The 25,988-nt window shown below is 39.4% G+C and overlaps 1 protein-coding gene across 4 annotated transcripts in view; it reads left to right on the plus strand.

Annotated features, from left to right (window-relative positions):
* Positions 1-25,983, plus strand: part of TIAM2 (TIAM Rac1 associated GEF 2) — a 163,208-nt gene extending 137,225 nt beyond the window's left edge. For all 4 annotated transcript variants that reach the window (XM_085541531.1, XM_085541529.1, XM_085541532.1 and 1 more), the window contains 12 exons: positions 11,725-11,904; positions 13,437-13,505; positions 13,892-14,017; positions 15,421-15,529; positions 16,144-16,323; positions 17,684-17,802; positions 19,525-19,633; positions 21,192-21,250; positions 22,032-22,137; positions 22,898-22,985; positions 23,852-24,006; positions 24,812-25,983. In XM_085541531.1, coding sequence (XP_085397657.1) covers positions 11,725-11,904; positions 13,437-13,505; positions 13,892-14,017; positions 15,421-15,529; positions 16,144-16,323; positions 17,684-17,802; positions 19,525-19,633; positions 21,192-21,250; positions 22,032-22,137; positions 22,898-22,985; positions 23,852-24,006; positions 24,812-25,452 — 1,941 coding nt within the window. In that variant the 3' untranslated portion in view covers positions 25,453-25,983. The remainder of the gene's footprint in view (positions 1-11,724; positions 11,905-13,436; positions 13,506-13,891; positions 14,018-15,420; positions 15,530-16,143; positions 16,324-17,683; positions 17,803-19,524; positions 19,634-21,191; positions 21,251-22,031; positions 22,138-22,897; positions 22,986-23,851; positions 24,007-24,811) is intronic.
* Positions 25,984-25,988: the final 5 nt, after the last annotated feature.

Consider the following 25,988-nt stretch of genomic DNA (forward strand, 5'->3'; position numbering starts at 1 on the left):
CTTGAGTATGCAGTGTAGCCATGTACTAGATTGGTGATCTTCATAAGTTGAACAAAAATTGTTTTCTCTTTAAGCTGTCTGAAGCTGATGTGGAAAAACCCTTCATTAGAGGCAACAATAAAACCATTAGCTTCATATGCAGAAAACAGCAAAAATGTTCAAGTGCTATATATGGTGGTTACGTTCGAAACTGAGAGTAAGAATGTGTATCCCATTGATAGTCTGCTTCTATTCTCAGTTGTTAATGAAAAGAGGATGAATTCATTTTAGGGGGAGAAAGAGGGCAACAACAACAACAGCTACCATGGAATAATGGAGACTGAAGCAGTTAGTAATCATTACTCACAATGTCCCATCTTTGCAGAAAATTAACACAGTTGTTCAATGTTTATGAATGATTTGAATGGTATTTCATTTTCCAGAAGAAATCAAGTGGATGCCAGAAACGACATTTTTCTTTAGTTTATTACCTGGAAGCCAACTACCCCATGTGTGCAGTGGGATAGTTGAAGATACTCTTACTCAAACCACACCAAACAGCCTTCTGTAGGAACTGTCAGTGAATGTAATCCTATATATTCAGTTTTGGTGGTTCATTTATTTTGATCTAGCAATGCAAACCATTCACTCTCTTAGATGATACACATCAGTATGAATGTGTTTGTAAGCAGTGGATGATTGTCTTAATGGGCAGATCTCAAGAATTGTTTATTTTTCCCCATTGAAGTCAAACTGCTAATTTGATTTTTGAGTGGAGGAGTCAGAAGGAAGATTTCCAATAATACTTTACATAAAACATCAAAACTGAGTAGAAATTGTGTTCTGATAGCATTTAGGTGGTGTGTAGTATGTTCACTGTGTCTCTGGTGATTTTCAGAGCCATATTTCTCTAAGTTTAGTGTAAGTGGCAACCCTTCTTGCTAGTCGGGTAGCAATTCCTACCTCCAAAGTATACCCAAAGAAGCATTAATATTGTAATAAAACTGAGATAAATTAAAAAAAAAAAAAAAAGAGAAAAGAAGAGAAAAGAAAGGAAAGAAAAGAAAAGAAAAGAAAAGAAAAGAAAAGAAAAGAAAAGAAAAGAAAAGAAAAGAAAAGAAAAGAAAAGAAAAAAAGAAAAGGGAAAGTATGTGTGAAGAGCAATTTCATTAAGCAAAGAGTGTAAAAATCTTGGAAGGCAAATGCTATTACTAATCAAGGAAACACCAGTTGTTGAGTTGAGCTTAATGACCAGAAGCATGACATAGGTCCCTCTGAGAGAAGTAAAACAAGAAGAGTTAAAAACTACTGGCAGTCCCATGTGGCCCCAAACTTATTTTATGCATGGAGGCAATTACAGGTAAATGATGTTCACGATGGTAGCTTCTTACTACCTCTATTTTGCTGTGCCCAGGCAGTTCCCACTTGCACAGCATGTTGTTAATTGCAAGAGAACTGTCTGCCTGAAGGTCTGCTCAACATCCATAGGACATTAAGGTTTTTCCCCTAATTCAATCATGAGAACTTCAGCAGTTGATGAAACCCAAAAGCCTGGGGAGTAGTCTGCAATTAACATCCCTTTTTATGTTCTTTGTGTGAAAGGAATTTAACAATGGTGAATGTAGTACTCCTTTCAAAATCACGTGTGCTCCTCTTCAATCCAAGTGTCATTTTCCTTCCAGTTGTGAGATGCATTGAGGGAGACTGAGAGCTAGCGTGGGAGAACAGCAAGTTGCTTAGCAGTTTTTTCTTCATTCATTTTTGCCCGGAGGGGACAGTTCCACACTGAAAGGAGGCAGAAGCCCATAGAGAGCTTTGTTAATTATTGCACTTCCCTTGTAGACAGCTTGGCTTGCAGGCAGCCCAAGCAGAGCGGCTGGCTCCAGAAATGTGGAGCTGAAACCCTGCTGTCATTGAGGACCCTTTTCAGAGTGGTATTAGAGAGTAACATGAATGAAATCAGCCTGTTAAAAGTCTGTAAGACCTTCACTAATTACTTTAGATTTCAATATTCTACTCCATCCTTTAGGAAAAGCACCAAACCTGATGTACTAGGTTGCAGAAGACTTATTGTAAACATACCAGTGACTGTGTGCTCCTAACCTTGGCCCTGGATTTTCACTCTGTTTTGTTTATTCTATAGTTCTTTACATCAAACTATTTAAATCAACAGCAATATGTCGATTTTTTGGATGTCCCATAATTTGAATGCAAGTCTTGGCTAATGTAGCAAGGAGCCTTGAGACCATAAAGCTTTAAGTATGAAAGGCATCATGTCTAGAGCGAGCCTGTAACCCAGACACTAGTGCAAGCTCCAGATGGAGACCTGCATACATACATACTAGAAATAAAAACAAAAGGACATTGTGCAGTTTTTGCATGTAGAGGTGTAAACTTGTGTTGCTGTGCTCTGTGCTATTATATTGCTCTGTGCTATTGCATTTCGGGGCCTGCAGAAGAGATGGTGGTTGTTGTTTTTCCTCAGACCAAAGGAAACATCCTCTCACAAGTACTGTGACAGCTGTCAGTGTAAAACATGCAGATGGCTTTCATCAGGAAAAGAAATTATGTTGATGCTTGCAATTGAAAATAGCTGGTGAGAGATGAGTTATAAAGCAGATTGTCTTTGTGGTCTGCTGGGAAAAATCCATCAGGCTTACCTGCATCTGAAGACAATTGTGTGAGAACAGTACTGGTTCATTGCTGCAAGATATGGTTAGCAGTGCCTCTGGAGATGCTTTTGACTTCACTGATGAAGGACAGGAATCTGCATTAGCATCATTCACCCCTGGCCTCCAAAGGCAACCCCAGCCCAGTTGCCTGCAGTACAGGACATGATGACAGCATTTCACTTTGAAATCAAAGGTTGAGATACCTAATCATTCTTCTGACAGACTCAGGGAGCTGGGAAAACTCCCTGATATGGATTATTTATGTTTTCTCTCTTTTTTTTTTTTTTTTTTTTTTTTTTCCTTCTAAGATGAGAATCCTGTTCCATTACGGAACTGATAGTAACATGCTATTATGATAGTAACATACATTCTGTGTGATTCAGAAGCATTTAAGCACAATTTTAGTGCATAACAGGGTATGTGATGTGTCTAACATTGAACCGCAGGATACAAAATCACTTCAAAGTCACACAAAGTTGCAATACAGAATTTCAGACAACAGCTGCATCCTGGGTACACACGTACATTTTGATTAGGCTTTGATTCCTATTTTCTTCTATCAGGAATGTATAGGGCCAAAGGTAGATCTGAAATGCCAAAAATGGAAAAAAAACATCCACTGCCTGCAGGAAACTGTGCAAAATCAAAGATAAACTGAAAGGGAGGGAGGGGGGGGAGAATTATGAAATTATAGGATCAGTTGAGTTAGGAAACTGACGATAGGTTTGCATCTGTTTTTATCAGTTGCTGTCTACTGCTGCTGTAGAGTTCAAGGGTCTACCCTGTCTTTTCAGTGGGATTATTGCACCTCTTAACATCTAAGGTTCAACATGCCTAAAAGGGTTGGGGTTGCCCTCTCTGACTCTAAAGAAAGCACTCTGCAGAAATTTATTGTGAAAGATGAAAGCAACTGCAAAGATAGTGTCATATTGGTTGCCATAGTTTCTAATTCAGCACTTGAAAAAAGTTTTTGTATTCAGCACAAAACACTTTGAGTGAAAATGTTCAAACTGGTACTTAAGATGATTGAAATTAAAAATTAAATAACAATTCATTTTAAACACTTGGAGCATTAACTGTTTGCAGTTATAAATTAAAGAAAATGTCTTCAATTTGGTCAACTATGCTTTCGAAATATCTTTTAAAGAGATGTTAAAACATGCTAGTAGCATGATAAGAATGACGAATCACCCACCTACATGTATAAAAAGTGAAGAGCAGAGTATAGATCCCTGCAGAAAACTGGAGACCAGCTGAATTAACCTTTCCCTTCATGGACTGAGGGCAAAAGCAGGATGGGAAGCAAACTCCCTGCAGATAAACACACCTACAGGCACTGGGACAATAGAGGGAAGCCTGTATCGTAAAGGATGTTACTGTTATGGTAACTATCAAGCCTGGTGCCTCTGAAATGGAAAGATGAAAAACAGATGTCTCTGAAGGGAAAGAGTGTTACTCAAAGCACACAGGAACAAACAACGAGACTGCGTCATTTTTCCAGTCATCTTAAAAGTGTTTCAAGGTGATTGATTATTTTGCATGTAGGCATATTGTTGAGGAGGGCTTGAACGCTTGTTGCATATTTCACGAGAAAAAATGCTAAAGACAGTGCTTTCATTCATTTGATTTGTTTTAGTATGTGGGTTTTTTTTACTTTTTAGGTTGATCCCAGTTCCTCAGTAGGGGTTGGAAGTATTACTAAAACATTGTGTTTTTTCTTAATGAATACCCGTTGAAAATAACCAACTGTTAATTGGTAACATCTTTTAGTGGGCATATGGCTAGCTAATAACTCAGGCTTAATTAGCAAATCTGGGGAAGAATGAATTCCTAATATGGAAGTAAAAAGTCCTGTCATTGTTTTTCATTGAGATTGGTGGTATTGCTTGGACCTGAAGTTCAGCAGCCATTTTTTTCCTGTCCCAGTAGATGTGCTGTGTTTTTAACACATACCTGTTACAAAAACAGTGCTTGAAGTTGCTACAGCTCATGCTGGCTTTTAAAAATAAAAGGAGAAACAATGTCTGTCTGTACAGTGTAGCTCTGCTCTTGATAAAGGTAGACCTGGTGACCTGAACTCTGAGGTTGTATTTTTCATATTTAATTTCCAAAATCTAGTGATGCTGTTATCTATTTGGATATGGTCTGTAGATTCCTAGTCTCTATGGACTACTGCAGAAGCAGCCACTAATGGTGGATAAGAAAAGCAACCTTGTGCACACTACACAGTGGTCCATGTAATTGGACTTCTTTAAGCTAGGCTGTGCATCCTGGAAAATCTCACTCTATTGAGATCATTTCTTCAGTTTTCTGCTACACAGTCTTCTCGCCCACTAAATTTGATATCTCTCTCCAAATAGCCCGGTCCTTAAAAAAAAACATGAGTTAAACAAACAGTTCCTACTCTTTCAGTACATTCAGTGCTCTGTCAGCTGCTTGTTTTTTCAGGGAGACGGCATTCTTGTTCTTGTGATAGGGTGTGCACAGCAGCTGAGCTTTATGGTTTGACAAATGCTGAGCTGTCAAGTTGCGCTAACGATTTGGAAAGAGATGGATGTAAGTTTAATTGCAGTAATTAAAGGACAGGGCTGTGTTATTCCCTTGTTTGTAGGGAGGAGAACATCCTTGAAACCTGCGAAGTAACACACTCATAGCAAGGAGATGTGCACTTGAGATTAGTGTATCACTGGGGCAAAAGAAAAAGGTTTGCCAGAATGCAAAGAGGTGGTGGCAAGGGCAGTGCTGAAAGAGGCCTTCCATCGCATCATCAGTGTGCCCTAACAGTGCTGTAATGGGAGGAATATGGGACTTGCTGTGTTTTTTTTTAAATTGCCACTGATCTTCTTCTCCTTTTGTTAATGAATTTCTTGTCAGTCTTGTAACTCTTCACCTCCAGGGTGTAATATTCTATCATGTTTTATTTAAGCTTATATTGTGTTTAGAATAGTTTGTTTGTGGACCTCATTGTTTCTGTGTAGATGTATCAACATGGGTAATTCTACTTTCAAATTTATTATTGAGCACAGTTTAAATTTCCTTTATTGATGTGATTATGGCAAGAAAGTTCAAAGGACAAGCACAGTTATTTGAACAAATCTTCTGTGGAGCTGCCTATTTGTTTTTTGTTTTATCATTGTAAGTGCATTTGTATGCCGCATCATTTAGCAGCGTATATATCCTTGACAGTGCATCAGTGCCATTGATAATTCATGCTGACTTTCAGAGCTGTCAGCACCCTCCAGATATTTTTAGGTATTTGGCTAATTTTTCCCTGGCACCTGATGTTTTGTTTATGCAGTGAATTTAGTGGGCACAGAGACAGGTACCTTTCTGGGAGATAAAACCCACATTCCCTTGGCAGGACTGCACTTTGCCCAGCATTTGTTACATCAGGCTATTTATAAAAAATCCCTCTCCTCTGGCAGGTTTACACTACTTTTGTAGCAATAATGGAAGGCCCGGCCGCCTCGTGTACTGTTCAGCCCAGTTAAACTGGGACACTGACAGTGTCTCCTGTTTTTGTTAATCAGCACAAAAGGAAAACTTCTGTGCTGTGTCTGTGCGTGCTGGCAGGCTGCAGCTGAATGCAGAGAGGTGTGCTTGTGGGAGGCCACGGCATCCCTGCCTTTCTTTCCAGGGGCCTTTCCTTTGGCAAAGTTTGTACTGATAAGTCACAATGCCCGCCTTCAGGAGGAGTAAAACCAGAGCTAAGAGTTTAGCATTGGCTCGCAAAACCCAGCAGCAGGCAGCAGCAGCGTACGGCTCCCTGCACAGGATGTTTTCTATGGTGAGTCCGGGGCCGGGGTGCTCGTGAGCAGGCTGAGACAAAAGACTGGGCTGCTGGGATCTCAGAAATAGCAGCTGGTTATTAGCATGCTCTGTAGGTGAGTCCATATCAGCGCTGCACTGGAAAAGATTTGGGTTTTTTGAATATCTTGAGGTGGGGGGGGGGGGGGGGGGGAGGTGGGTAGTTGGTTGTGTGTGCTCCAGTGAATAGCTATTTCTTGCCTCTGTCAGAGAGAGGGCTGAGTGGGATGGTTTTAATACGGTTCTCCATTAAAATTTGGAAATATCTGCAGCAATGTTTTAACTATTTATTTGACTTCTGACAAATGATTTGGAGTTTTGGGAGAAGGGTGGCAAGTAGAAAAGCTGTGATCGAGGAATGGCTGGGGAAATAAGAAAAAATAAGAAGGCAGTGAACATGTTATGTAGATGGTAGATATGAGCCTTCTGTATTAAAGATTAACAACACCAGGATAAAGACCTGCGGAGAGAGAATGATGATATTTTCATAGCATTATAGTCTGGGAAAATCTGCATTTTGTGCTTTAATGTTACTTGTCAAGAGATTCCTTTTAGTGAGTTGGGCATCAGAGCTCCTCTCTTTGCTCTTTGTAATGCTTTATACCCCATCTTTATTTTCTGCGTGGTCAGGATTTAACCTTCTGTGATAGAAATGACTTCTGTTTTGCATTTGACTTTGATATGCATCAGATCAGATGACTTTAGTGTCTAGTGTCCAGCTTGATGGGAACTTCTGGTCCTTGGGATCTGGTTGCTGCAGATTCTTTGGCCCAGATCCCTTCTGCATGAGTTGCTTTGTAACTAGTATTGCCATTGAATACCTAAGGCACTGGAGATTATTCACATATAGCCAAGGAGAAAAATTGAGCAAAAGAGAGCAAAGACTTAACACCCCATGATTTCTGTTGATAGATTGGGCACCAGGTCACGTGGGTTGCCTCTTAGGAGCCATGTGGTCCTGACAGGAACTCTTAATCTGAATATCAAGCCCTCTTCCAACTGCAATTCTGATTTCTACGTAAGTTTGTTTGATACCAACTTGCATTACCAGAACAGGCTAACTTTGTTAATGTAAATCACACTGAAATTGAATTTCTGACTGAAAGGGGTAATTTATCCTTACCTGTTTCCCTTTAGCAGTTTTTAGTGTTGTAATTAAAAGGTGTGCAAGAAACACAGCCAGACAAAATAGGCTGTCAGAATTTCAGTGGTGTCCATCAAGAATAGCTGGCACTGAGGTTGTAAAAAGAAAGAAGGACCAAAAAGTAAGTTGTGATGACTGAATTTAATATTCAGCTTCTATTGCCCAAAGCTGAGCAGTAGCCTTGCCCAGAAATGTATGGTGAAAATCCCACAAAATAATCTGTAAAGTAAAGTAAATTAAAACTGAGCTGTGCTTTTTTTTGGTCTTACTTTAGAGAAGTACATATACCATACTGGTCTTTTTCAGCAATCTTTAGGACTATTAAGACTTACTTTCTAGCCACTTACATTGCTTGGTTACAAAGTGTTGCCCAGACTAGGGATGACAGAGAAGTCTGCAGAATGACAAACTCACAAAACAGGCCGGATGCTAGGCCTGCCTTTATTCTGGAGAGAAATGTCTTCTGATATAAAAGGAAAGTGATTGAAACCTCCAAAGGCTTTCGTTTTTCAGAAAGTGAAAGATGTAAAAACGTTTTTGGCTGGTTGTTCATTCTCAAAATCTTCTGTAACTGCGTTTCTTCTGCTGTCTAGTGCATTCAGTTTACTTCATGAAAAAAAAAATGCATCAGACAGCACTGAGCTGTTAACTTCTCATTTTTGAAAGCTATAAGACTAATCTGTTCCAGCAGCAGGCTTTCTTGAGTGTGTGCTTTCCCTTAGATAATGAATTCAAAGGGTTAGTGACCTCCACGTAGGTGTGGCCAGTGTCCTTCACAAGGGTACTGGAATCTGGAAACAAGTCAGAGGACGTGTGTTGCTGTAAACTTCCAAAGGAATCTTCCTGTGCCTGAGGTGTTTTAAAAGCCTACTTAAATTTTCCTTTCTATCACTTCAAAAAAAGAATAATATAAAAAAGCAACAAAAATACCCCGCACCAAGCCACAACCTATACCAAACTGCAATGAACCAAAACACCAAACCCTGCTGACAGAGTATGTGAGGTATATAAATGAGAGTAAGAGAAACAGCAGTGAGCAGAGACTCTATAACACTAATTGACCTTGTGAAGCATTTATGCTCAATCAGTATAATTCAATGAAAAGTCACACAGTAGCCATGAAATCGTTGTGCTAATGCTTGACCAGTCCTGATTAATGTCTTCTCCCCTCTTACCAATTAATTTTATGGTGATTTTAACTGTGGTAGGGATAGTACAGCCTCAGACGATGATATGCTTGTCTGCAAGGACCAAAGAAAATCTGTAAGACATTTCTTGTAAGATTATTTTTTGTTCACTTCGGAGGAAAAATTCTTAATATTACTTCTTGAGAATATTACTGAAAATAGGACGTGCTTCATCTTACAAGCTGTGAGCACCACTGTGGTTGTTGGCAGCTATGAGTGAAGCTGATACTTTTGACAATTAGAGAATTAGAACTTTCCCCCCTAAGGCCACTGTGAATGATGCTCATTAATGAAGCATATTCCAAGCTAAAATATATGGGGCCAAAGTATGAATCACAGGTGCAAGGATGAAAAGAAACAAAGTTTCTCAAGGCTGCTTGTACGCATCCTTCCAAGAGAGCCCACTCTCCCAGCTGCTAGGTCTGGTAGAAAGGTTATACAGCTTTACTGGAAAATCTTTAGAAGGGGCTGGTAGAACAGAACATTGTAGCTTAACTCGATTCTCCCTAGAATGCATGTACTTCTTTTTCCACAAACCCTGCATAAGTTTCTCTTTCCCAACTCTGCCATTCAAATACAGCACTGGCAGTCTTAAGTTTTTATGAAGTGCCAAAGGTAAGCCAAAGCTGCTCACCATCTCCTTTAAATGCTACTGAATGTGTCACATGTCAGCTAAAGTGATGGACTATAGAGAAAGTCTACTGCTTCCGCTACATGCTCTGCTCAACTCTTCTCTGTATCCAGCAAATTCTGGGTTATTCTGTGGTTAAAGGTCGAGGTACTGCCAACCTGGGGCTCTCTTGAGGCTTCCTGGTTCAAGAGCACAGAGCTGCCAAACTCTGCTTTGGCACCTCAAAAGACAAGGTGCCTTGCAAGCAGTAACAGGGCAGAGTCTGAGCCCTTCCTACACATCCAACTGATATCAAAGATGTGTTCTTAGGGATTGTCCTCAGAGCCTTCCTAGAAGGATCTATTTTAAAGAGCAATAATAATAAAGAGCAGGACATTGCTTTGTGTGGGGGATGGAAATGAGCATCTACAGTAGCATTAAAAAAAAAGGATGGGAGACCCAACCTATGTGATAAGGGACTTTTGGAAAGGAACAGAGAGCAAGAATTGCTCTCTGAAGGATGATTTCTGATACCTGTCATGTTGTTCAAATATTGTCTATATTGAGTAGTACCATATATTTTCCTTTTACTTTCTTATCCAGTGCTTCTTAGTTCTTGGCAGACGTAGCTCTAGCCCCAAAACTGAGCAAGACAGAGAGCATACAGGATGTTCTCCAGCATCTGCCTTTCCTACCATTTTGTGCTATAGTGACTTGTAAAATTGTGCTTGATGATGCTGTTTGTGGCTGCCTTTGAACAGGCCATCCTGAATCCTTGATCTAGTATCCTTGATCAGGCACCATGTTGATGTAAATCAAGCTGCCCACACACGCCTTGAGCTGCAGAGTGTGTAAAATCTGAGTCATTCTGATACAAATACGAAACTTTCTGACACCAGAAACAAAGAAATAAATTCAAGTACTGCGGAATTGAGCTATTTAGAAGTTGCTTTTAAATGCCCCTCTATTTCCCTAAATGAAGTCATGATTTATTTCCAATACATGAATTATTTTTAGTGCCATGGAGTGCTGTGCTTTCTTTAATGTATTCCATCAGTATGTAGCTGCATTTCCACCAAGCGCCACAGATGCTCACATTGCATTTTGTCAGCTCCTAATGAATGCTCTAAATACAGTACAGATGTTAATTTCAGAGTCCTGAAAACTGTCATTACATAGGATTGTGGAAGATAGTTGCACGTCTTAGTGATGAGAATAACTTAACCCTCTTTAGCCAAATACATTGTTCCAAACTGGGGGACTGGGAAGTTACAAAGTGATATGGACTACATGCAAGTTTTTGACATTTTAATATTTCATCATAGAGATATGTGGGATGGATCTGTGTTTTCTCACATAAATGGTGGAGGTTTAATATTGCTGGTACATTCAGCCTCTGCCTTACAGAGTGTTTAGTAGAGCTGAGTTCTGTTTCAGAATAACTTCTGCATTTGCCCATATGATGACACAGTTCATTGGTGAACCCAGCTGTACTTATAATCAGTGAATCAGGAGAGCCAGCAGACTACTTGAAACAGCTTTTGGACTAAATCAGTGCACATCAAGGCAGTTCTGAAATGCACTTGAGCTCCATTCTCTTCCACGTGAAATAAGGGAGCATTCATCCAGTCCTTATTTGAATGCATTTGATAGCTACGAGATCATGTGTGGCACAGCATATGTGACTGTCCAGTATCTCAATGAGAGCGTGAGAGCAACACTGAGAAATTGTTTTGTGTGGTACAAAAAGGTGAATATCAACAGGTCCTAAGGTAGAGCTAGGTCACTGTAGCAATATTCTAGTTTTCAGGAAAATGTTATATAGTGAAAAGAACAGTGGAATGATTTTCAGACTAAGCATTAAAGACTATTTCCTGCATAAGCTGCTCACAGGTGCAAGTGGTGGACATCCAGAGACTCTACCTGCTTAGAACATCTTTATCTACTAATTCATTCTATTTTGATGCAGTGAGTGTTGCAAAAGCAATGAGATGAAAAACAGTGTGATGCTGGCATAATTAGAATCAAATCATATGAGTTATCTGTGTGCTCCCCCATCTTTTGCATCTCACAAGTGTGCATCCAATGACTTTAAATTATGTACACTGAAAAAGCACTAGAAATGTTTCACTTAATGTTACTGTTGTGATTTAGATCTGTTACAAATTCAAGCTGTTCAGAGCAATCCAGGGTAAGTATTGGTTAAAAATAAGCCCATGCTGGCATGTGAATTTGGAAGAAAAGCAAAATTTGAGAAACTTAAAAATAGTTGTTGTGCAGTTTGTATTTTGGAACATCAGCACTTGGTCTCTTTTCATTTAACAGAGCGCAGAACAGATCAGTGCGTTGTGCCGGAACTTCCAAGAGGTCCAGACGAACAGCATGGAAGGGCAAAAGGACAACCAGGATCCACCTCCACGACCACTGGCTCGCCACCTTTCTGATGCAGATAGATTGAGGAAAGTCATCCAAGAACTTATGGATACTGAGAAATCTTATGTGAAGGTAATGAAGTCTAGCTGGATACAGCCTTCATTTTAAAGCTGACCATGACTTGTAGATGTTCTTAATATATTTCATGTTTGTCTTTATATAACTGGTGTCATAACACAGAGTTTGCTTACGTGATTGTTTCTGTTGTCTTTTTCTTATTGTTTATTTTTTATTGGTTTTTTTGTTTATTTTGTTTTATTGTTTATTTATCGTTTGTTTTTGCAATAGGCTGTAATATTTGGTGTAGGATTTGATCTGGTCACTTTAGTTCTGGTCAATTTGTGCTTAGATTTGAAAGAGGTAATTAGCAGGGAATGGTTATTTGCAAAATTTTAACACTAGAGTCTGCCAGGGGGATGTTTTCATAGTTTTCAAAATGAAAAAGAAATTAAAAGTCCTGGTAGAGTTGAACAACCTCCTACAAATTCTAAAGAAGTTTAATTGTCAAGAACAGTGCATTTTTATTTTTGAATCAGCAAAGCTAGATGGTGCAACTCCAGTTGGGTCTAACGTTATTCATGCGTTAATTCTCTTTAGACTGGTATCCAACTATTTGTTGGATATTCCTTCTCCCTTTTTATAAGCACAGAATTCAAGCCAAAAGGAATGAACTTTGATTTCACTGATGTTCAACAAGGAGGAATCATCTCTTGCACTTGATCTCAAAACTCATACTTGCTGATATCAGTACTCGTTGCAGTAATGTATATGGGAAACCAGAGAAATTTTCAGTCTCGTTTTTAACGTATCCATCCATACACTAACACAACCATAGGCTTTCAAGCTTGAGGTAGCTTTACCCCTTTTGTATGTCCAGCTGGTGTTTCTTATGCAGAAATCACTTAAACAAAAGAGATCACAGAGGTCACTGTAATATTTGGTAGCATCAGGCAAAAATCCTGTCTGGCTGTAAATGCTTTTTATGGGGATTCTCAGATGCTCATTATTCCTTCTCCAGAAGAATTTCTGCCATTTCTTTCCTCAGGGTCACAGAGCCCTGCAGTGTGGGCCCCTACCCTGCTGTCATGCTTTGGTGTGGGATAGTAAGTCTTCAAAAGTAGCACCAATTCTTTGAAGAAGTGGCTGAAAAAGCCCCTAATTACATCACTTGGCAATATAACTGAATGCTTTAATACATAATAGGATTTTAAATGTCACATGTCCTGAAAAATATTATTGCTGATGTTTAAATGAGTGACTATACTGTTTATCTAACATGCATGATTAAAATATTTGATACTGCTCACATACACAGATCTTCAGAAAGCCATCGTCTGTAACACTTCCTCCTCATGCTTTACTAAAATATCATTTGTAATAATCAAGCTGGAAATCCCGAAGGATGAAACAGAAATATTACACTGAAATCAGTTTGCTTTTAATTCCGCCAACACTGTAGTGCTAACAACACACAGGTGGTTTTGTTACAGCAGTGGAATTGTATCTCTAACTTATTCCTGAAATGACCTGTATTACCACAGTTGCCATATAAAGAACAAATTCAAACAGTTACATAAAAAGTGAATAAACTCTGTTTCTTGCAGGACTTGAGTTGCCTCTTTGAGCTATACTTGGAGCCGCTTCAGAATGAAACCTTCCTTACACAAGATGAGGTGAGGGAATTACTGAAAGATGTTCTTTCCATTCTTTCATGAGTTAAGACCTTGTGGGTTTTTTTTGTTGTTGTTGCTTTTCACTGCTAAGAGCACTACAGAAAACAGTGCATATAACAATAGGATTTACACCTGTATGTGTCTTTCTTTCTCACTTTTTAAATCACTCATTAAAAATGGCTCTTGTACTTTTGATCTAACCGCTAAGAAATCTCTGCTTTTTTATAGTGACTTTTAAATAAAATGCATTTGAAAAATATGAATCAATATATTACTGGTCTTTGCAACCTCTTTTGGTTTGCCACATCTCCTTAGTGGACTATTTTCTCAGTACCAAAGGCAGATGTATGGAATGCTGTATGTCATAGACTGATGTTTTTTCACAGATGGAGTCCTTGTTCGGCAGTCTGCCAGAAATGCTGGATTTTCAGAAGGTGTTTTTGGAGACCCTTGAAGATGGAATATCTTCTTCCTCGGATTTTAACACGCTGGAGACGCCATCTCAGTTCCGGGTAAATATGTGGTTATTTAGTAACTTACAGTTTGCTTGGAAATGTTTGTGGACATTTGGCTTTAAAATTCTGTTTCATATGATTGCTTTTGTTTGAACCTATCAGCAGTGGAAGATGAGTGCTGTTTTCCATGGTTTTTCCTCTTTCCTGTGGCAAAGGATTTAAGACAGACAATGTAGAGTAGACTTTGAGTATGCTATTAAGTAGCAGTGCTTACACAAAGTGTAACTTCTGTAGAAAGATTACTGTTGCTGTGCCGAATTCCGCCCTGCCTTGTGCTCCCTGCTATGCCCAGTCCACCTGCTGAAGACTGGGAGCTTTTCCTTTTAAATGCGGTATGAGTTTCCCATGCTGTGAGGTCTAACAGGGTCACATCTAAGAAGTGTAGATGACTGTAGCCTTGTGCCCTCTCTGTGCTGTCTTCTTCCCAGTGGCGCCACTCAGTACTTGGCATAACTGAGGAAGAAGGTTCCCCCAGAGATGTTGGCACTGTCACAAAGCCAGGAGAGACTGCTGGCAGGTCTCCTTGACCCTTGTTGTTTTTTGTGGAGCAAACATTGATCAAAAAGATGGGAGAAGGTTGCTCTCTTCTCCTCCACCTCTTCTTCCATCACTACTTGTCTTTCTTGTCTTTGCTGTGAGAAGCATTTCTCTAAAAAGATCTTCCTCATGATTCAGTCCCTCCCACATCTTCCCATCCTCCTCTTCATCCAGGGAAAGCAGAGGTGCCCTGTAATTATCACCTGCCCAAAACAAGGAAAACAGTTGAAAAGCAACCCTGTGTTTGTTTTACACTCTCCTGGTTTTACCATTTTCATGCTCTGCTTCCAAGCATTCATGTGTTTTCCCAGCACAATGTACTTGTTACATGTCTATAGTTTTTTATTCCCGTGCTGTCTCAAAGATACAGTAAGACAATGCCTACAGCGGTGGTGTTTGCTTAGGAAGAAATGAGAAAACTGCAGGCTGTGCCTAAATAGGCTGAATTCTGCAGAAACAAAGAAGCATCATGGAGCTATTATGAATAATGTATTCATGTAATATACTTTATATATATACTCACACATATATAAATATACGTGTGTATGTATAAATATACACATATATGTGCATGTGTATATATATGTGTTTATATATGTATGTATATATACATATACTCTAGGATATAGTATATATAGGATGTGTGTGTGTGTGTATATATATATATATATATATATACACACACTCTAAGGTATGTATAGAAAGGCAGCAGATATACCATTGAGTGTCTGTGTTACATACCTGAATGTTTATTTTGAGTTCTGGTAATAATAAAGTAGTAATCCATATAAATAAATATATGTATGTAAAATAAAGTAACAATAGTAATAATAAAGTAAATCTTTTGATTGTGTTGATTTCAGAAATTGCTGTTTTCTCTGGGAGGATCGTTTCTGTATTACGCTGACCACTTTAAACTGTACAGTGGCTTTTGTGCCAACCACATCAAAGTTCAGAAAGTTCTTGAGAGAGGTAATTCATTGTCTTCATTACTACAATTCATTTGCATGACTTTAAACTTCAGTGAAACGCTGTAACAAACTCTGTTGACCTGCGGCAAATATCGCTACAAAGGAAGGACTAATAGGATATCTTTCAATAGAAATAGCTGAGATCTGCAGTTCTGCCTCAGCACAGTATAGAACTGAAGGGATGAGATTTCTTTTGTGACAACTAAGCGGTAGCCTGAATAGCAGCAGAAACATCTGCCACAGGTTTGTGCTGTCTGCAGATTTAGTTCATACTCCAAAAAGCAGCAGCTATATTTGGTTTGCATATGCTTGCATGTTAAATGATGGATGTCGATCAAAGCTGTAATGAATAGCAGAGCAAGTGAGGAATTACTTCCTCTTTCATTTAATTTGATGCAGAAGAGGCCTGCAGTGCAGAGGAATAATGTTACCTTTACATGATTGCTCTCTTAGCCCCTCCATACATTATTTAATGCAGGAAATTGCAATGAAACTAACTGTGTAAAGAATCTATTGAAAAAGGTGAGGTATTTAATGCTGGTCACAAGTTGCAATTCTGTGCTTTTACACTATGGCTTCCACGTTCAACTGACCAACCCATTCATTTATATGTAGCCAAAACAGACAGTGCCTTTAAGGCCTTCCTGGACGCTCGCAATCCTACAAAGCAACACTCCTCTACGCTGGAGTCATATCTCATAAAGCCTGTTCAGAGAGTGCTGAAATATCCTCTGCTTCTGAAAGAGCTGGTGTCTCTGACAGACAACGAGAGTGAGGAGCACTATCATTTGACAGGTAACTTCTTGGATTATAAAGGAATGAATGTGAATTAGGTCTGGTTTCCAGCCTTTTCTAAAGTTGCAGGTAGCCAATCTGTTAGATAGCACAGAACTTGTTGAAATTCAGAGAGAATTCCGTCTCTCTCATTGCAAACAGTAAGTAGCTTTATTTTGCTTTTAGCAAAAGATTCCCACTTGGTATGTCCAAGTCCCTTTGAGAAATAGGTACAGCCAGAATTAGTCATGACAGACAGGACTGGGGTCTTTCTCCTTAATCCTTGTGACAGGAGCTCATTATGTTGTTTTTCCACTTGGAAATAACTTGTGGTTATTTAGTCAGTTCTTGAAATGTGTTAAATTTTAGCAGCATCACAGAAGGAAACTTTAGTTGTTTGAGGCTTGGCTGTGATTCTTGCTTGTGTGGAAGCATTCTGTGTCAAGGCTTCACATGCAGAAATACATGGCTGCTCCAATATATATATATATCAGATTCTTTTCCTAGGCTCAGATGCTTGGGATTTCACCCTGACAAATTTCAGTTCATGTCTGTCAGCACTGTATGGATTAAAGTCCAGAGATGAATTTCATGGATCGATTTTCATTTTAACAAAATAGATTCAGGCCAAATACTCTGTCAGCAAAAAGTCATGAAACTGTTATTGACTTCAAAGGGGAGCTTCTAATACTATATTTTGCCATTACAGCCAGGTTGAGGATGACTTGCTTGTAGGTCAATGGTGAATGCCAAACTGCTAAAAGACTATGCCATTAAGAGATGATAGAACTAGGGTTATTAAGTGCTCTTATCCAACTTCTTTGTGGATTAACAAGAAAGTAATGCAATCTAGTGTCATTCTTTGCCTAGAAAACAAAATCTAACTAAAACCTGACTATCAGCATTTAATTTCATGGATAATAACCAGCGATGAGTTTGCACAGCCTAGAACTATACTTATTTATGTATTTTGTGATGAGCCAAATTCAATTATTTTTCATTAAAGCTTATTAGATTATTTATTCTAGTATGGGTGCTTATGACTGCATAGCCTAGTGGTCCCGTTTATACAAGATGCAAAACCTATCTGTGTCTCCTGTCATGTTGTTCTGAACGCCAAATACATGAATATTCATTACTAGAACACTTACTGCTATCTGTTCAGGCACTTAAGAGATCAGATAAGCATTTTTCACTTTGATCAGGAAACGCACTTTCTGCAGCTGCTATGAGAAGCACTGATCTAAAGCTGGAATTTGGATCAACAGACTGGGAATGCTGCCTGATTTTGGCTGCCTCAAGTAGAGTTCTATACAAAATGACATGGTTTGAAAATACAATTGAATTACATAGCTGTCTATGAATTTTTTAAACCTTACAGAAGCGCTGAAGGCAATGGAAAAAGTAGCAAGTCACATCAATGAGATGCAGAAGATATATGAAGATTATGGCACTGTATTTGATCAACTGGTTGCAGATCAAAGTGGAACAGAGAAGGAGGTAAGAGAAGGAACAACATATTTTATTCACTCCTGAAGCATTATTCTTCTAGCTATTAAGTCTTTATCTCTTGAAGTAATTTTGGGAACTTGTTTGTGCTGTGTGTCCTTCATTCTCCTTTAATATTTTGACTTCCATTTCGTATCTGCCTGTGAAACTTCTTTTTGTCAGCAGGTTACAGTAAAAATTTTCAGACAGCCTTCTGGACTGACAAGAATTGCAAGCAGGCATAGACGTTAAGTCTCAGTAGGAAAAAATAAAGACATCTTCCTCTTCTCAAGTGCTGCAGAGATAATCCATGCCCAAAGGCATTCAGATTTTATGCTTCAGAGTTCTTTAGTTCTTAAGACTTTTTCTTTTCCACCCATATAAATCAGAGTGGCAATTCTAGGGATTTCACATTAATGTCTGTTATTCTCATTCTCTACGCTTCTAGCGCTGAGGCATCCATGGGTATCTGAGAGAGCAAAAGCCATTAGCTGAATGAACTGTGTACACACACCTCACAAAGCTGGGGCAGCAATGTCTCAACTTAGGAATTTACATCAAACAATTACAAAGCAGACACAATCAGTAGAGGTAGAGATTGACTATGAAGATGGCAACTCAGTTGTTCTATTTCCTTATACTTAAAGCCAAATCACCTATGCTACTGATCTTGTTTCTCATCATTTATCGGAAACAAACTTGACAGCCTGAGATATTCTTCAGTTTTACAGTGTAGTCCACTGAAAAAAGAAAAGCCTTGGAGAGCAAGACCTGCAGTAATTCTGCCATTGGCAGTATCATTAATACTAATTACTCTACAGAGACATTTACCTCTAATATATCAGCCAGTTCACAACTGGCTATATGTAGAAAGATCATCAGGTCAACTTAATCTTATAAGCTATAGTAAGATATATTAGTAAGCTAATAGTAAGAACTAGAGCATCCATAACTTAGATGCTATTACTTTTATGGCTATTATGTTTTACAAGGGCTGCTCTGAAAGTAATGCCTCCTATTTTATCCTGTTGGCCCACAATGTCAGAAGCAGATGGTGATGGTATGACTGTACAGGCTGACCCTTTCTGCCAGCATTCTGTTTTGTTTTATTGCCAAGTGACAGATAGCAGCAGAGGGGCAGTCTGACAAATGGCATTCAACACAGAAGTGCATGTGAAGCAAAGGTGCATCACTGAATTCCTCCACGTGGAAAACACTGCACCCACTGACATTCATTGACACTTGCTAAACACTGATAGAGACAAACAGTGGATGTGAGCACAGTGAGGAGGTGGGTGGTGTGTTTCAGCAGTGGTGACAGCAGTGTGAAAGACAAGCCACATTCCAGACAGCCATGCACATCTGTCGCACCACGAAATGAAGAGCATATTAATTAGCTCATCCATGTGAATCAACTGATTCTTGAAAAAATTGTTTTTGGTAGTTGAGAGTTTGCTCTATCAAATCTGTGTTATTGTGCTCTTTGTATTTGTTGTAGTTTCCATGGAAATAAATAGGAGGTATTAGTTTCAGAGCAACCTAGGGGGACTACTCACACTTTCCTGCTGTAGTACAGATCTCCCTGTCTTGCTCACTGTGTACAGAAATCATATCATTAATGCTATCAGTGTGTACTCATTTTAATATTTACTCCCACCTGTGGATCGTGGCACTGGTGTATATTGCTTATATTTTTTATCTGTTGTTAATTAATTATTGTTTAATTTAATCCAGGTGACTGAACTTTCCATGGGAGAACTTCTGATGCACTCTACAGTTTCCTGGCTAAATCCCTTCCCATCACTGGGCAAAGCAAGAAAAGACCTCGAACTGACAGTGTTTGGTAAGTGTCGTCCTTCCTGACTCTGCTCTTTCAGATCTGAAGCTGAATGAATTAAAATTTCCCTGGACATTAAAGCCACTATCTCCTTACCCTGTAACCATGGGTTATCTAGGCTAGACTTGCATCTGAAAGCATATGCAGAACTGCTACGTTTCCTAATACAAGTGAAAACTTTCCATTTAATTTTCTTGCTGCTCCTGTCTGTTCTGTGAGCCAACCTCATGTGCTCTGTGTTTCAAGTATGGAAATCAATTATTTTCAAACAACAACATTCTCTCTAAGATAATATGGTAAATAAGTCTTTCAAATGAGGTTGGTAGGGAAATGGTGATTTATTTCACTCCTGGGAATACAGGACAGCCTGTTCTACAACTGTTGCATCAAAATGTTTTGTCTCTCAGGCCTCATTCAGATGATTTAAACCTGAAATGTGTAAATGGAAACCAGAGCACAGAACCAATAGTTTTAGTGAACAGTATACATACTATTAATCATTTATTACCTAAGTAATCAAAAGGTTCCACTGAAACATACTAGGCACTTGTCTACATCTATTTAAAAGGTCTTTGGACCCAGAGAATAACTCCAGGTTCATGAGAGACAAGTTTAAGTTTCCAAGTTTTTCTAAGCATGACAGATAGGGAGAGAGAGTGCTTCTAAACAGAAGAACAAGTGTGAACTGCTTCCACATATTCACTTGGATGAGCTTCTCAGTGATCCATACATGCCAGCCACTTAAGCCCAGGAAGTGGGAGTTCCCAGCAGGGTGTGTATAAATAAATGAAGTGACTCTGGCCTGATCTAACTTGACTGCTCGTCTGCCACATGGGAAACCTAGTTTTATTCCCACTTTAATTTACTGCATCTTGAGAAGTGCACTTATACATGGAACTGGAGGAAACTATGCCCACAGCTGCCTATGCCATACCTATAAGCAATCCCATAGTCCAGATGCATGTTCATTGTCCCTGGTTTTCTGTTCTCTCCTTATTGATTAGAGAGAACATGCCCCTGCCTCACTGGAGGCTGAAAGATTATTAGTGAGCCGGTCCAGTCAGATGCTGTGGAAGACAGAGTTCCTTCAGATGGAGAAGTAGGAACTGAGATGAATGTTTGTTTCTAACTGAACAAAAGCTGGCCTGCAGGAAGACTTATCATCCTTTTTCACAGACATCTCTTAGTACTGGCATTTTACTCTGCTTGAAGGTATCCATCCAGAAGAAAACCTGAATCTTTATGTCTAAACTACATCAGCTCAATTTGTTTGTGTGGAGACTTGAAAGAGCCAGGCTGCCAGTAGTTTCATAATGCAAGTACAGAATGACTTCATCCTAAAAGTTCATCAGAAAATTTGAGAATAAACGTTGCTATTGCATGAACAAATGTAGGATGAAAAACTCAGTGCTTTAATACAGAGTAGATGCTTCCCAGCCACTCTGCTTATCTCATCTTATGACTTTTAATATTCAGCTTCTTCAAGATAATATTTTCCCTGAATATTGTATCTGCAATTAAGAGTCTTCATTTTTTTTTCTTTCCTTCTTCCCTTCTTTTTTAGTTTTTAAGAGGGCTGTAATACTGGTGTATAAAGAGAACTACAAACTGAAGAAGAAAATGGTAAGTCTGGTGTGTGTTGCGGTGGATCCTGCTGTAGTTTAGAATGGATCATACTGGTGTTGAAGAGGGAGTGGCTGCGGTAAAATGCCACCTCCTCTCACTGGGCTGGAATATTAACTAGCACAGATACACAAATACTGAGCACTTGTTTTAACAATAAGTTGTAGTTGTTGTGGGTTTTTTGTTTGATTGTTTTTAGTGCTGTTTAGTAAGCCCCAGTATCTTCTCTATGTCACCAGTACATTCCTTTTGTCAGGGATGAAACACTACTATACAGGAATCGCTTCCTTCCCAATGGCTTTTATTATGGTCTACCTTAACACTATGAGGGTTGAAGACCTCTGTTTATAGACCCTTGATCACTTTGAAAGGAAAGGGAGCATTATAAATGTAACTTCCTCTGGCCCCATTTACAAAACTGTATATCCTGAGTATCAGCGGCAGCAACCTGCCAATTGTAAGAGATGAAAGGGCTTTAAGAGGAGTAGCAGCAGTGGTGACATGATTAATGTTTTCTACTAATGTACAGTCCTAGACTATATCTTCATGGAAAGTTTGTTCCCTGGTAGCATTTACATATAAGCATTATTTTATCCATTAAAAAAAAGTGCTTTTAAAAGCTGAAGCAACTACAGATTCCAAGGCTGTATTTATTACCATCCCAGCTACGTTTACAAGCACGCATTAGGGGGCTACAGTTTCTCTTTAGTGATGGGTCTAAAATTAAAGCAAAAAAGAACCACTTCATTTCTTAGGAATATCCCCGTTTTTGTTTTTGCAGCCTACTAATGTTCGTGCTGCCCATAATTACGGTGACTTGGATCCATTTAAGTTTCGTTGGCTGATTCCTCTATCTGCTCTTCAAGTTAGGCTTGGGAACACAGCAGGTAATTAATTCCCTTGTACTGAAAACTCTGGAATGAATAGTTTTCTGGGATTCTTTAGCACTGCTTCTTCTCTATGTCATTTTGGAGCTGCTGGAAACAGGCAGGTATGGAAAAAGTAGCATCTACTGTTTTCTGACCTCAGAGGACACAGACCTGATTCACAAACAGACTTTCTCAGTTCCATATGCTGGCTTCATCCCTATTCCCTGAGTTAAGGAAGATGAGGGGTGATATGAAGGTATGACAGAATGAAAATTCCCAGTAAGAAGATACCATGAATAGGATGGGGATTTACCTTGGCTGACATCCTGTTAATGCCCTTTCTGTGTGCAGTCTTGAATTTTTCCAGGTGTGGGAAACTGACTATATAACTGGTGTAGTAGAGGGCCATGTTTTTTGTTTTCTCTGAGATGATCTTTACGATCCTATCCAGTTCTGAGCCTTGTGTAGTGCCACAAAGTGTCTTAGAGGAAATGGGAGAAGGTAATCTAAGGCTGGAAGGCAGCAAGAAGCATGAGAACAGGGGAAAGCAACTCTCCAAGAGAGAAGGTAGAATTTTCAAAGGTAGCCCTGCAAGGTTGCTAGAACTAGAGTGTTCAGGGAACATTCTTTTGGGTTCTACCTCAGATGAGATCTTCTGTGGATCTGCCACACCCTATGTTAACACTGCTTTCAGGAGAAGAGGAGCTCTCCACGGGTCTTTCTAATGCCAAAGGTTTTGTGAAGTATATACAAAAATAACACTTTCTTCTATGCACAGGAACAGAGAACAGCTGTATCTGGGAACTGATTCACACAAAGTCAGAACTGGAAGGCAGGCCTGAAACCATTTTTCAGTTATGTAGCAGGTAAGATTTCTATGGAAGTTGGACAAATTACATGAATGAATAAAAAAGTAAAGACCCCTCCAGCCTGCAACCTTTATATCAGCACTTCTAAAGCTGTTATTAGTCTTTAAACCCGGTCACTAAGCCAGTTTTTAACTGCATAAGATATAACAGATTCAACAGTTTGAAACTACACTGAACCCCTACACTTAACCCCTACAATTCTGTGATTCTGTTAGTGAGTGGGGACAGGACTAGGGGTAATGGGATGAAACTACAGCATAGGAAGTTCCGCACAAATGTGTGGAAGAACTTATTTATGGTGAGGGTGACGGAGCACTGGAACAGGCTGCTCAGTGGGGTTGTGGAGTCTCCTTCTCTGGAGATATTCAAGACCCGCCTGGACGCCTACCTGTGTGATGTGGTGTAGGGAGCCTGCTTTGGCAGGGGGGTTGGACTCGATGATCTCTAGAGGTCCCTTTAAACCCCTACAATTCTGTGGTTCTGTGAACTTGATACAGTGATCCAATGGAAATCTGCACAGGTGTAGTATCATAAATTTCAGTATGACAGGAGCAGACTAATTTTACCAGACTCTTGGTTGCTTAGCAGAATTTTCCTGACCCTAGTCTGATAACACCACTCAAAGGGTAATCCTTTGGTACCTGAAGTCTCGTTCAGGCTGTTTTAAAGGAAGTAACAAGGATCTCAAAGCACAAGAGTGTGACATGCCTAACAACACAGAACAATGTTAACTGCCAAACTACTACTAAGGAAAGCAATTAAAAACAAACCACTGCACTAAAGGACATCAACTGAACTGAACTGATTTCAGCTGTCTTTTTTCAGATGTGAAAATTAGATTATCTGTTCTCTTAAACTTGCAGCGACTGCGAGAACAAGACTAACATTGTGAAAGTGATCCGTTCTATCTTGCGGGAGAATTTCAGACGTCACATAAAATGTGAGCTGCCTCTGGACAAAGCCTGTAAAGATCGCCTCATCCCACTCAAGAACCGTGTGCCCGCGACAGCTAAACTGGGTAAGAAACAGGTTCTCGAAGTGAAAAATAGAGGCTGGAATCCAGAGCTGGCAGTTGATTCACAGTTGTTGAAGTGGCTGTATGGTGTCATGTGCCACAAATTCCATTTCTTTTTCAGGTTGAGTAGTTGCAGCAGAGTTTTTCCACAGCTCAATGTATGACAAGGGCTAGAAGAGATAAGCAAGCTTGCTGTCCCTCACTGTATTGTCATGTTTGATTTGTCATTAGCTATCTATCTTAAAGGAAAAAATGTTAATAAGCCCCTGTTTTGTTGGTTAGAAACAGGCTCTCCTTGGCATGCAGAATACAGTCTTCTTTCTTCTGGGTTATCTCTAGAGTCTCAGCCCTGCTAACATTTAAAGCTAAAATAAACAACAAAAGACAGGGCTCTTGTTGTGTTTTTTTTTTTTTGTGTTCTTAATCTGCATCCCAGCACATACCCTCATTAATTAAGCACAGGCTTCAGGCTTTTTATCTACTAGTTGGCTACTAGTATTTCTAGTTCTTCATGTGTTCAGTTGACTAAAATCCCTATTACATGGCAGGCTCAGGGACAGTTCAACTCATGCCTCCAACTTGACCCTCTAGTGCATGAGATATATATGCCTGAACATAAAGGCAAGTACGTAACTCTAGAGGAGGTAGGTAAGAGTGAAAAATGTGATGTTTAATTACCCTGTTGGTATCAGAATGCTGACACTTGACCATGAATGAGACTGTACATTGTGACCAGAAGTGGGTTGTTGAGACTGACGGTATAACCAGATGTTTAGATGAGAAGATAAAACTGCCTTCTTCTGCACAGCTTCCACCAGGTCCTTGAAGGTATTGAAGAATTCACCCAGCAGCGAATGGAACGGTGACCAGGGGAAAGGCACCTTCCAGGACTCCGATGAATGCAGCCTGAGCAGCAGTACACAGAGCAGCAGCTGCAACACCACAGAGAGCATACAGGAACCCAAAAGTTCATCCCCTGATCAACACGTACAGAGCTGTGCCTCCGACTTTTCCAATGCTCTTGTCAAAGAATCTGATATTCTCAGTGATGATGATGAAGATGACTATCAGAGCCTAAAGAAGGGCAGCCCTACTAAAGACATTGAAATTCAGTTCCAGCGGCTGAAGATTTCGGAGGAACCCAGTACTGACTGTGTACAAGATCAAGCTGCAGAAAAGGAGGAGGGAGATAGTTTCAAGATGGAAGAACATCCAAAGCTGATACGTGGCCATTTCTGCCCAGTGAAGCGAAAAGTAAACAGCACAAAGCGTAACAGGGGAACTTTAATGGCAATGCAGGAACGTCACCAGTCCCTTGACAGCCACTCTGATGCTGCAAACTTGGACCTGAACTCTATTTTAGAGAGGGAATTTAGTGTCCAGAGCTTAACATCTGTAGTTAATGAGGACTGTTTTTATGAAGCTGTGGAGAGGCATGGGAAATCCTAGCTTTCTGAGCAGCGCTCTATTCAAAATGTTCATTTGAAGTCCACATAAAATTCAACAAACTTATTTTGCTTTAAAATTAGTAAATTCATGGAAGCCACAGCAAAACTACTATCTGCACTAGTACGTTTTTTCCACAAATACAGCTGTAAAGGATTTTTAAGTTATTTTAATTTATTGTGGATCAAAACTAGATTAAGTTTGCCAAGGTCTGTAAATTAGTTCATCCCTTTCAAACAGTTATTGGGATTATGTAGTATTCTTGGGGAGGGAAAGGATGGCCTTGTTAATACTTTTAAGTTATGTGGAAAAGGTGCTAGTGAGTAGCAGAAGTGCATGCAGTGGAAAGCAGTATAACAAAATGAATTTTTCAATACCATGGGCATTTATTTTCTTTGGTTTTCATTTTTGCTTTATTTAAAGCAGAATTAAGTTATTTGAATGTTTTTTAGTGCACAACAGTGCATTTTTGTATGTTTCAAGATGCTGTTTATACTTTATGTATATGTGTAAATACAAAAAAAAAAAATCAAAGCTTG

This window comes from Coturnix japonica, chromosome 3 (genome assembly GCF_054131305.1).
Source record: "Coturnix japonica strain WE chromosome 3, WE-NBRP24, whole genome shotgun sequence".
In the NCBI taxonomy this organism is placed as follows: domain Eukaryota; kingdom Metazoa; phylum Chordata; class Aves; order Galliformes; family Phasianidae; genus Coturnix; species Coturnix japonica.